Source organism: Triticum urartu, chromosome 5 (genome assembly GCF_003073215.2).
Source record: "Triticum urartu cultivar G1812 chromosome 5, Tu2.1, whole genome shotgun sequence".
NCBI classification, from domain to species: domain Eukaryota; kingdom Viridiplantae; phylum Streptophyta; class Magnoliopsida; order Poales; family Poaceae; genus Triticum; species Triticum urartu.
The window spans coordinates 474,957,571-474,969,368 of NC_053026.1; the positions used below are offsets into that span (position 1 = coordinate 474,957,571).

Here is an 11,798-nt window from a genome sequence, read left to right on the forward strand (position 1 = left end):
GATATTCATGAACAAGCGTCAAGCGAGAAAACTAAGAAAAATTATTAGGCGAAAGAAACGGGTGATGGGAATTAAGCTCTTTATTTACACTTTCTCCAAGACAATAGTGAACTTTAGGATGGTAAGTAATGTGTTGCCTTTTTCCCTGCCCACAACAAGTTACTCTATTAGACCTTAGTATCTGATATTTTTCTCTTTTCAGTGGTTTCCGAAGCTATTTACTGATGATTACCTTGCAAACTACATGACCGGAATGGAGGCAACTAAGGTTAAAGTATATAATTCATGCTACCATGATAATGCTCTAGAAGTCTTCCTGAAGGCGGTGAAGGATGGGCAGACGATCGTCACAAGGGGTTGGACAAAAGTTGTTCGTGCCTATGGCATGCAGGAAGGCACATTATGGGCATTCCGCTTCTTCAACACTATCGACAGTCAAAATGATTTACACTTGTCTCTTCACCTTTACCGTCTCTAAATATTGTGGTTCATCATAGTTAATTGTTGTCTAATCCTGTAATTATTGAACATATTGTACTGACAATTTTATTTATGGATTCATTGTTGAACCATTGTGCTGAGAATTTGAATTGCACGTTTCTTATTTCAAAATTTCCAATTCGAATAATAAATTACAGGGAAAAATAAAATTGTACAGGAGCGAATAAAATAATGTGCACACGGTTAGAAAGAAAACAGCATGTGCGATGAAAAATAGAGAACAGACGGTTCTTTGACATGAAACGTTTGCGATGCTCGACGGACACACACACGGTTTCGTCTCATATGCATGTGCGATTCATGGTAATACGGCAAACGTTTCAAACCAGTGTGCGTGTGTGATAGGAATACCAATCGCACACAGTTATGAAAATGGACACGTTGCTGTTAGTAGAGGCACCGCACATATTTTACATTCTTGAACCGTGTGCGATAACGTACCTATCACAAACATATCGGTAGATTAAATGTTGATGTCCACCTTTTTCACATGACTATAGCGGTGTAATCGTTTGGGATGTCTCTCTGATCAGAAACGTAATGTCGAGATGTAACGTGTGGGACTGGGGCGGCTTCCCATGCGTTTATTCTATGGCGATCGTCAGTAGCCGCTCGCCCCTGACGGTTTCTGGGTCGTGTGGGAAGAACCCCCCTATTGCTCACACTCACTAGGCGACGATTCCAAATGCCGTTGTGGAAAGGGGTTAAAAACCATTTGTATAGCACGATACAGTACCAGTGCTTACTTAAGGCGTTACTCCGTTCTTTATGAACTTAATACTCTAGATGCATGCTGGATAGCGGTCGATGTGTGGAGTAATAGTAGTAGATACATAATCGTTTTGGTCTACTTGACACAGACGTGATGCTTATATGCATAATCATTGCCTTGGATATCGTCATAACTTTGCGCTTTTCTATCAATTACTCGACAGTAATTTGTTCACCCATCATATTATTTGCCTTCATGAGATAAGCCTCTAGTGAAACCTATGGCCCCCGGGTCTATTTTCCATCATATATTTTCAGATCTATAAACCAAAAATACCTTGCTGTAATTTATTTACTTTTATCTCGTTTTACGTTCCAGCAATCTTTTATACCTATCTTTATCAGATCTCACCTTTGCAATTGACCGAGAAGGGATTGACAACCCCTTTATCGCGTTGGGTGCAAGTGTTTGATTGTTTGTGCAAATGCATAGATTGGGGATTTGCTTGTACTTCCTACTGGATTGATACCTTGGTTCTTTAACTGAGGGAAATACTTATCTCTACTTTGTTGCATCATCCTTTCCTCTTCAAGGGAAAAACCAACGCAAGCTCAAGAAGTAGCAGTATGTTATATTGAATAATGATAACCATGAAACTTGTCATCATGATTTTAATTTTCAATCACATGATAGTTATTTTGTTGAGTTTGCTCCCACTACTATTCATGAGAACAAATTTGCTTATGTTGAGAGTAGTAAAATTCCCTCGGCCACACGTCTGTGTTCTTCTCCATTCAGTAAGTAAAGCTCCTTCTCCCTCCTTGCACAATATTTCTGTGTAGAAGTATATACTTATACAAGAACTAAAATACAGTAAGATCTATTTTCACACAACCGGGATATCACTACTAAAAATAACCTGAACTATTTTGAAATTAACTAGATCAACTTTGTGTACTTTGAAACCTTTAGTAGAACTGTAGTTTGGAGTGAAGTGCACGATAGGTCCTCAAACTATTTCAAGTGTGTCATATAGGTCCTAAAACTATAAAAATCATCATCCAGGTCCTCAAAGTACAACAAGTGTCATCCTAGGCAAAATATAGGTCCTCGGACTACTTTAGTGTTGGAACTGATTTTGGACCTGGATGACACACTCACTTTGAGGGCCTGAATGATGGTTTTCATAGTTCGAGGACCTAGGTGACACCCCTGAAATAGTTCGGGGACCTACAATGCACTTCACTCTGTAGTTTGCCTGTTGTAGATTATTTCCCCAAAATTGTAATATAAGCATTCCACTGTACATTGCTTCAGGAGAACTTTTTGTACTCTAAATCAGTGTGCTTGGGATTTGTATTGACACTTATGGTTTCAAAAAATATGAATAGTAAGCTGTTTATGTATCGACTCCCCTAATGATATTAGCACATGCTATTTGAATTTAACTATTGAAGGGCACATGAATCATACTAATGGGCATTTAGGATATGGGGATTCAAAGTTTACAGAAGTTAAGAAATTGCATGTTGGTTTCTTCTCTTTGTTGTTCTGAAATGGCCGCCCTTGTTGGATTGTTCTCTTTAAAAATCTAAAACAAAAATTTACAGTTAGCATAGGTGATGGACTATATTCTTAATTGGGGATCCAATATAAGGGACCTGGCAAAAACAAGAAAAAATTGCATTTTATTGGTTTTTCGGTACCCAGTTTGCATGCTTTTTGGCCTGTCGAGGGGGACTATTCAGATATACCGTCAGTTTCAAAAAATACGTATGTATACAGTAGCATCAACAATTATACATAAAGTGGACCTTTAAAGTTCAGGAATTTGCTTGATGTCATCTCACTTGGTAAATATGTAAACGGAACTACTGCAGAAACGATCTTTCTTTGCACGATGGCTCATCAGGTAGTTTGCTGCAGTTTGGTGCCGTGCATGGATTGTTTGATCTGCACGGTAGTACAAAAACCGGACATATATAATGTCGTATGCATAGCACTTTCTATAGCAGTACTCATATGTAAATATAGTTTAGTGTTCTCTGAAGCTATGTCACCCCAACTAAGTAGTTCAGCACCAATAACAGCAACAAGGTGGTCAGTCAGAAATACCTTCTCTGAAAGAGAAAGGTGTGGATGTGCGGAGTACAACTAGATGGTTAAACTTTTGAAATAAAATCACTCTTTGTTCTTATTAATACGTACTTATTTGGTATGGTCACTTATCCTAAACCATTTTTTAGCCTCCTTAATTTGCTACTTGGTACATGAACAGAGAAGCAAAGGAGAAACGGTAGAAACAGTTATAATTAATTAATACAAGTGGAGGTGTTTAAAGAAAAACAGGTTACCTTGCAAGGATGCAGACCAAGGCCTGTACTGTGATGTGGTAGCAAACCTTCAGGTTTTTCTTTTGAACTTAACCCTTTCAATTTGATTGAATTCAGAAACTGGAAACGCTCAGCCAAATAAATCCTCCTTCTTCCCCGCAAAAATAAAATAAAATAAATCTTCTTTCAGCCCAATTGTCAAAAAAAAAACTTCCTTCTGCCCTTCCGAAGAAATTCTTCCTCCCGAGCGCGACGCCCCTACTGCCGCCGCGGCGTGCCCAGCCGGCCGAAGCCTCCGCTGCCCTGCCGCTGGTATAGGAGCCCAGCAGCGTCTCCCTCTGTCGAGCAGCCGCTCCCGCCCAGCAACGCCGCCGCCCGGAGCTACGCCAGCGACCAGTCCATAACCAGGTAGCCACCACTCCTTCGTCCTCCCTCATCCATCACCCCCCTCTCTCCTTCCTCTTACATCCTCTGTTTGTTCAATTATTTTCCCTGGTTTTTCTATTTGATGAGTACTTGTTGTAGATTGGATGTCGTGACTCGTGAGAATATGATGATGACTAGTTCTTGCTGCATGATTTTTCCTGTGCATGTTCAAGTTTACATGTGAAAGGATTTTGCTTGATAGGTGTTTGTGATAATGATTGAGAGGCAAATGTTTTCAAACTATAGTTTTTTTAGATGAGCAAATGTTTTGGTTTAAACATGTTCGCAATGAAACATGGAATGACTGAAGATATATTAACGGAAAAGTATTAAGTTGTTTTATCTGCACTGTCTTGACCTGAAACCAAAGGTTAGCAGTAACATGCAATTTGACAGAGCATGAGCTGTGTCTTGGTTATACTGGCCTAAATTGGTTAAACACATTAGTACTAGTGGTATTGTTGGCATGATAGATGTCCCAACTCCCAAATCTTGTTTATGATTGGGAATATAGCCGTACTGTTCTGCTGTGTTTTGATTTTTAATAGTAAGACTTAAAACTACTATCGTTTTAAAGTGATGTTTTGCCCTTTTGCATGTTAGCTGATTGATCTTCAGGTTCCACCTTTCGTGTTATGCCATGCTGCAAGCCTCTCTGTATTTTTGCTCAGATTGTGCTACTGTGCACACGAGAGAAATTGTTGGTTTCTTGTTTATTCATACAATATCTCCTGCAATTATGTGTTGCCTGTTACACAACTCAATCATTCTTTGGGTTTTCACCTAGTCAACCTCACTAGCAATGTTACACAAGGCTTCATTTTCTGGGCTTGAAGTTAAAATTAAGTTCTGTTTTAATACATATGCTAGGAAGGTATTGAATTGCATGTGTATGTACCTCCAGGTGCTACAAAAGGGGGTGTCACCAACACAAGCAGATCCCGTTCAAGAGGAGAACGAAGATATCTTGAACAATATTTGTAGTAGGATAGCCGATGTGTGTTTTGCGAGAGCAAGATAGGCCATCATCATGTGAACCATATGTGTTTTGTACGGCGCCTGCCTCTCCTTTGTACTGAATTTCTTCCCACTTTATCCGCTCTGCCCCTTCAATTTCCTTTGTAGTTCTCCCTGTGCACCCCTCAACCCACCCACTCTTTACAATCACAGGAGCACGGTGCCACGCCTGTGGACCCCTCTGTCCGCATCTTCTTCAGCTCTCTTGCAGCAGACATGCACGCCGCCAGGCGGCTCCATCTCAAATACTTGATTTGTAGATGGTGCTAGTTTATTTGGGTTTTGGTGGTACAATGCTAAGGACTAAGAGCTACTCCCTCCATCCTATAATACTTTAATTGGGATTATAAGATCTTATTACAAACAATGTACTCATATATTTGTTGTAATAACATCTTATATTATGGGATGGAGGGAGTAGTAGGTTAGTAGCCGGTGCCTGGTTTGTGTGTCATGTTTGGACTATGTCAGTGGTATCTTCCTGCCACTAGTTCCTGGTGTTTTCATTGAACCTTTTGAACTATGTTTCTGTATTTCTTTGATTATTAGGTAGTTTACTACCGGAGTTCTGGAAAGTTGTGCTTGACTGTGCACCAGAATTACTGTTGTTTTCCTATTTTGTTGCTATGTGCTTTGGTTGGATGTGTTGATCGGCTGGCCCGTGGGTGGTCGGTGCCTGTGATGACTGGCGTTGAAGATGTTCTGTGCCCGCTGCAGGTGTCGGGCATGGCGTCAGCTATAATGTAATGGCGGGCATGGGCACTGGTGACTAATCCCTGTGCTCAATTGCCAGCTGTATTAGCACAGTGCAGAAACTGCAAATGAGTTCTAGGTGGATTTGTTTGGTGAAATTGACTGCAGTGGGTTAATTCGGTCTTGCGCTTAGTTTATTAGCCGGCTACCAGTCTCTCGTGTTATATTATCTTGGCTTGCTAATGAGTTCATATTCTTATCGCAATTTCGTCGTATCTTACCATCTCCTCTCGCCTCCTTCTGGGCTTCTGGTTCTTCGTTCATGTGACCAGGCGGCGCTGCCATGCACTTCAGCGCTGGCTATAAACCACCATTCCGCTTGAAAACCGCTGCAAGACTATGGGCTTCCATGTGAAATCCTCTGTCTTCTCTTCCTGCTAGAGTGAGGTTTTTTTTGGCTGAAAGCCCTTCTGTGAAAAAAAAATCCTTGTTCATTGGTAGGTCACTGTAGCAAAGATGTCCTCAATGGTGACAACAATGCGCATGACATCGACTTTGTTGGTGAGGCGGGTGGACTCTAGGGGGATGGGTGGGCATTTGTAGTAGGCGGAAGAGCGCCATGCTCTACATGTAATCTGTGACTTGTCCCTTCTTCCTAATTCTTTCTCTGTTATTGTAATGTGACAATTAACAACCAAGGTGCACGTCCATATCTGTTGATCTGCTTCAGTAGATGTGAGCCCTCACTTTGCATTAACTAGTAAGTGTATCTTAAACTTTTACCATCAGGAGACACTGTTTCTGAAAACTGCAAGATAAACTGTTCATCTGATTAAATCATAAGCTAAGAGTGAATGTTCCATCAAACTACAGGTTACTTGCATGCACTTTAAACAAAATTCTTCAAAGTACAGAGAGAAGATATTCTAACTTTTTTGTGTGGGGAACCTAATTTTTGCAGGGGAGATGCTGAAATTTATGCGAATGTCAAGAAGCTCAAATGGAAGGCAAAAAAATCGTAAACGAGTGGTAAAAAAAGAGGTGTCCAGCATTTTAAGTGATCGGCGTAAAGCTGTGGTGGAGAACATCACTCAAGAACTTGCTACAAAGTTGTCCCCAAGCATTATCTCTCTTGCTTCATTTGATGGTGATTATACTATTGTATGCACAGTAGTTTCCCTGGTTCATATTTAATTATCGGTAGTCAATGACTGCAACAATGATCTTTTGTAGGAGACAAGATGCATTTTAGAAGCACGGGCATAGTTCTTGAAAACAGTTCATCTGGTGGTACATGTGTTCTAACATCGTCGGCTTTGGTTAGCACATCAGATAAGGAACGCATGCTTACCCCTGCACTGAAGGTTTGTGTTGTCAATGTGTCTGCACTTGTTGCTCTTATTTAAGATACTGGTCAGCTAATCATCCTGTATATCTGTCATAACTTTACAGATAAAATTGCGCCTTCCCAATAACGAAGTTGTTGGTGGGTGGATAAAACATTATAGTTTGCCTTTCAGTATGGTTGTTATTGAAACTGGATTCTCCCCTGATCTTCGTGCAGCATGTCTCAGTAAAAGCGTGCAAGTCAAGCCCCATAGTCAGTTATTAGCTGTAAAGCATTGTTTCCACTCAGGCAAATTAATGGATACACGTGGGGAACCGATTGACGGTCCAAGTGAAGTTGACAGTGAAGGGTTTATGTTCTCCACATGCAAAATTACTATGGTGTGCTGTTTGTTTCTCCCCTTATTTTTCTAATCATTATGCACCTGTCTTTTTATGCATCAAATTTACTAATTTCCTATGTACACACTTCATCGTTGTGCTAGGATGGAAGTGGTGGTCCACTTGTTGATTTTGATGGGAACATTGTTGGGATGAATGACTATCATGATCAGAAAATTACTCGATATGTACCAACAAATAAAATTCTTGAATGTTTGAGGAATCTTGGGTTATGGTATGCCATTTATACTTGTAGCATTTAATCATACTTGTACTGTATGCATTATGATGAGTTCACTGCATTCTGCAGTGTGGATGAAATGGAAAAGTTTTCCATTACCTTTAATCCCTTTTCAGTAGGTGAGATAAGAAAAATCACTCTTTAAGGCTGCTAAATTATGCACTCACAGACTATTCTTCGTCATTTTCTAATGTTACTTGTCAATTATGACATGTAGGTTTCTCATTTGGAGTGCGAGGTTAGTTTATGGCCTGCAAACTCATTGACATGCTATATGGAACTACCCCAACATAGAAATACTCAGTATTCTTCAGTTCTATCTCTTTTTCGTGATAGGTAGCTTGAATCAAACTGGCTCTAGTGGGAGAAGTGGTGACAAAAGGAAACGTAAATATTTTGCATCTTCTATCCCCAATCCACAAGGTGAATCAAGTCGTGATCGTTTATTTTTTATTTTGAAGTAATAGGCGGTGTTTCATCAAATGAGAACAGATAGTTCATTACAGATGATGTACTGAACAAGATCAGGGACCTCATTAAACCACACAGCACCATATACATGCTTTGCTGATCTAGCTAAAACATGGGCTGCCCATTACATTGTCTACTGATATGAATAAACGAAACAGAAGTAAAAAAAAAAGAAGCTAACTCCTTGATATCATAAATTACAGCACCGGTCAAAGTCCTGTTACTAGCAGCATCATTCAGTTTGTGAATGAGAGGTAGGCAGTCTTGAGGAAAGAATAATCTTACTGTAACCATGACCAAGTGCGGAGATAACATGTCTGAAGTCGCTTATTACGTTAATATGATGCACCTTATCATATTCCAAGTTAATTTGTTATCTTTACTGATACATAGTCATTAATTGCTTCATCTTGATGCACCAGAACTCATTGAGGATGGACCTCCACCAGAATTTACTGTTGATGACCATAAGCATCCAACTATTCATCCCTGGCCATCCAGTGGTATGCTTATAGTTTTTTTTTAATCATGATGCATATTCAGGGATTGATTCACCTTGTGCCTATCATTACTGATACATTATCATGAAAAATGCATAGTCATGGATTGCTCACCTTGTTGCACCAGCATTCATTTTTATCTTCCCTATCATTACTGATACATACCATGAAATGCTTCACCTTGTCACACTAGAGTTCACAAAGGTGGTAAATGATATCTTAAGATCTGATGGTTATCCCTTGCCAGCTTATGCTGACAGTGAGTTCTCTCTCTACTCTCTTGGTTGTGCTGACTGTTCCTGTTTGATCACACTTAAACTGCTTTATTCTGCCACTCATTTAACTGGCCTGCCATGTTTATTTAACCAGGAGGCATGCATTTGGAAGGTGATTTTGAAGAGGAATTTGGCATAGCCATGTGGAGTGAACCCACTAGAAAAGTTGCTTCAATGAAGTCTTGGAGTGTTGTCGCACTCGCTTCGTTCAATGGTGATTGTACTGTCATAAGTTTATTGTTTTCCATTTTTACCTTTTGCCTGATCACTAGCTAATGATTCAAATTATACTGTAGGCAAGGAAAGACATTTTGCTTGCACAGGTGTATCTATAGACTGCAATGAATCCACCTCAAGAATTCTGACTTCAGCAAGTTTGGTTAGAACTTCCGGTGATGAAAACAAGATTGTTGATAACTTAAGGGTTTGTACTAGACACTATTTACTCTTTGCTTGTTCATACAGATGTTGGTTTAAGTCTCACTTCATCGTTGCAGATTGAAGTATGTCTTCCAATGGAACAACATATCATAGGGACATTACAACACTATGATCTAAGCTATAATGTTGCTGTTGTTGGCATCCCGAATTCTTGCAAAAATCATGCAGCACTATTCTTTGAAGAACCTCAAACTAAGGTAGTAGTAGCTCTTGGGCGTGCCTTTAAATCTGGAAATTTGATGGCCACAGATGGGTCAGTGATTGGCGAACGAGACAAATTTGATTGCAGAGAGCTTAAGTACTCCACTTGTAAAATTACCAAGGTATACACTGTTGATTTCTATTATATTATTGCATGATGAAAATAATGTGTTGCATCAGAATAAGGACCATCATTTGTGAATATCACTTTTTCTGTGTAACCATTGTTCAATGGCACTTTGTCTTTGTGCTATAGGCTCGAACTGGAGTCCCCATTTTTATTAGATTTGTAGGTTATTATGAATATCATCTTTTCTTGTGTAACCACTGTTCATTGTCACTCTATTTTTATGCTGTAGGCTGGAATTGGAGGTCCCCTCTTTGATTTGAATGGGAACTTTGTTGGCATGAACTTCTATGACTCGGACGGAGCTCCTTACCTACCAAGTGACATAATTCAGAATCTATTGAGGAGTTTTTATGCAGAGCGGTATGCCTTCTATATATGTATAAATATATGTATGGTATGGAAGTGCTCCAGTGCTTTTCATTCACATAGGTATTGATGTGTTAGTCTTGTAGAAGTAGGTGATCAGTTTCATCGTTTCTAGTTGAATTTCGGACCGAACATTGTCGAGTTGACAATGGGAGAGTTGGGGTCAGTTTGATTGCTGGTTTATCGTTGAACTTTTGGACATCATGCTTGAAAATATTACAACATTTATGCACCAGTAAAGAATCACTTGCTTATTAGTTAGTTTCTTACCTGAATATGCTAAAGCTCAAGCCAAACGTAGCGCTTTGGTTCCAACTTCCAAGAGTCCAATTATGTGCTGTAGTTACTGAGGGTTAGGCACAGCTGCTTTTGGGGTGGCTCATTCATTTCTCTCCCACTCTCATATGTAACTTGCTAAGCCATTCTCTCTGTTTAGAACACCATGTTAGGCTATTGCAGTTCTTGGATGTTAAAACCCATCCTTTTGGTCTATTGTAGGACTGCTGCTGCTGGAATTACGGAGAAGCCTAATTATCGGTATTCTTCCTGACATGTCTCAAATAAGTTTTGCTATTCTTTCTGATATGTCTCAATTTTTTTTTTGCTTACTCTGTTGCACACAATTTCTTCAGTTTCTGACTTCTTTTAAAAACTTGTTCGATGACAGTTGGCCGGTCCCTAAGCCATATTGGTATTATCCGAGTCATCACCGGAAGCCTGAGCCAAAACACACATCATTTGATTAGTTTTGAAGCTAATGTTTTTTTTCAGATGGAAACGAATGTAACTTGTCTATGAATATATGATAATGGTGTTCAGTCAGAATTGTCGCTGAGGAAATGTGTTGTGCTTGTATTTATTTTAACCAACTTGTGCATAAGTAATATGGTTACTTACACTGTTGATGTTATAATGTTAATGCTTGGCTAGACACACGTTTTGGATGATTTAGTCTTGTGAGTTTTAAATAATTGCGCGGGACAAACAGGTGGTTGAACGGTGAATCTTCCTATGAGCTTGCGATTGCGCCGGTCCCTTTGTACCTTGAGGTCTCATGTTTTCTCTGTTGCCGAGGGACACCAAAGCTACAGCTGCACGAGGGTACGACGAAGTATGAAAATGAGTACACGTCTGTGCAGGTGCACCAAGTGCATTGAACTCTTGCATCGTGTCGGTCTTAAGGGCATCTCCAAGGGCCAAAAAAATCCACTATTCGTGCACTTTTTTTGAAGTAATGTTTTCTCCGGACATTGAAATAATTGAAAGAAAAACATTACAACGCAACAATAATTCAAATATAAATATTTCAATACAAGCATAAACATTCTGCATGCTCTAATTTTTTGAGGAAAACACACACAAATGCTCCACTAGATCATTTAATAATGGTTCATACCAGCCAAAAAAATGTACGTGACATTTAAAAAATGTTCACAAGTTTCAAAATTATGCTTGTGGCATTTTTTTATTTTGTTAATATAATGTAGGAAAAAATGTTTCATACCATTCAAAAAAAATGTTCAACGTGTATCTTAAAGTGTTTAACATTTTTTCTGAATCATTTATTTGAAAAACTATTCATCATGTATTTAAAAATGTTCAACACATATATAATAAATGTTAGATGTGTGTACGAAAGTAGATATGTATTTGAAAAAAACGTACAACAAGTGCTAAAAAGTAGATACGTATTTGAAAAAAATCTGATGAAGTAACACAAAATATATAAAAAAAGTGCATGAAAGGTTTTTAAACTGGTCCCA

At 39.1% G+C, this 11,798-nt stretch overlaps 1 protein-coding gene across 2 annotated transcripts; it reads left to right on the top strand.

The window, feature by feature from the left end:
* The first annotated feature begins 3,717 nt into the window (after positions 1-3,717).
* LOC125509944 lies at positions 3,718-10,968 on the top strand. Of its 2 annotated transcripts, XM_048675014.1 has the most exons (17): positions 3,718-3,954; positions 6,644-6,829; positions 6,916-7,046; positions 7,135-7,168; positions 7,247-7,410; positions 7,515-7,645; positions 7,721-7,770; positions 7,869-7,889; positions 7,988-8,074; positions 8,545-8,625; positions 8,816-8,881; positions 8,992-9,111; positions 9,194-9,321; positions 9,395-9,661; positions 9,899-10,029; positions 10,534-10,572; positions 10,703-10,968. In XM_048675014.1, exons 2-17 carry the CDS (start codon positions 6,649-6,651, stop codon positions 10,779-10,781), a joined length of 1,710 nt encoding a protein of 569 aa, XP_048530971.1. In that variant the 5' UTR covers positions 3,718-3,954; positions 6,644-6,648; the 3' UTR covers positions 10,782-10,968. The 2 variants fall into 2 exon arrangements, with proteins under 2 accessions (XP_048530971.1, XP_048530970.1); XM_048675013.1 differs by having other exon boundaries at positions 7,135-7,410.
* Positions 10,969-11,798: the final 830 nt, after the last annotated feature.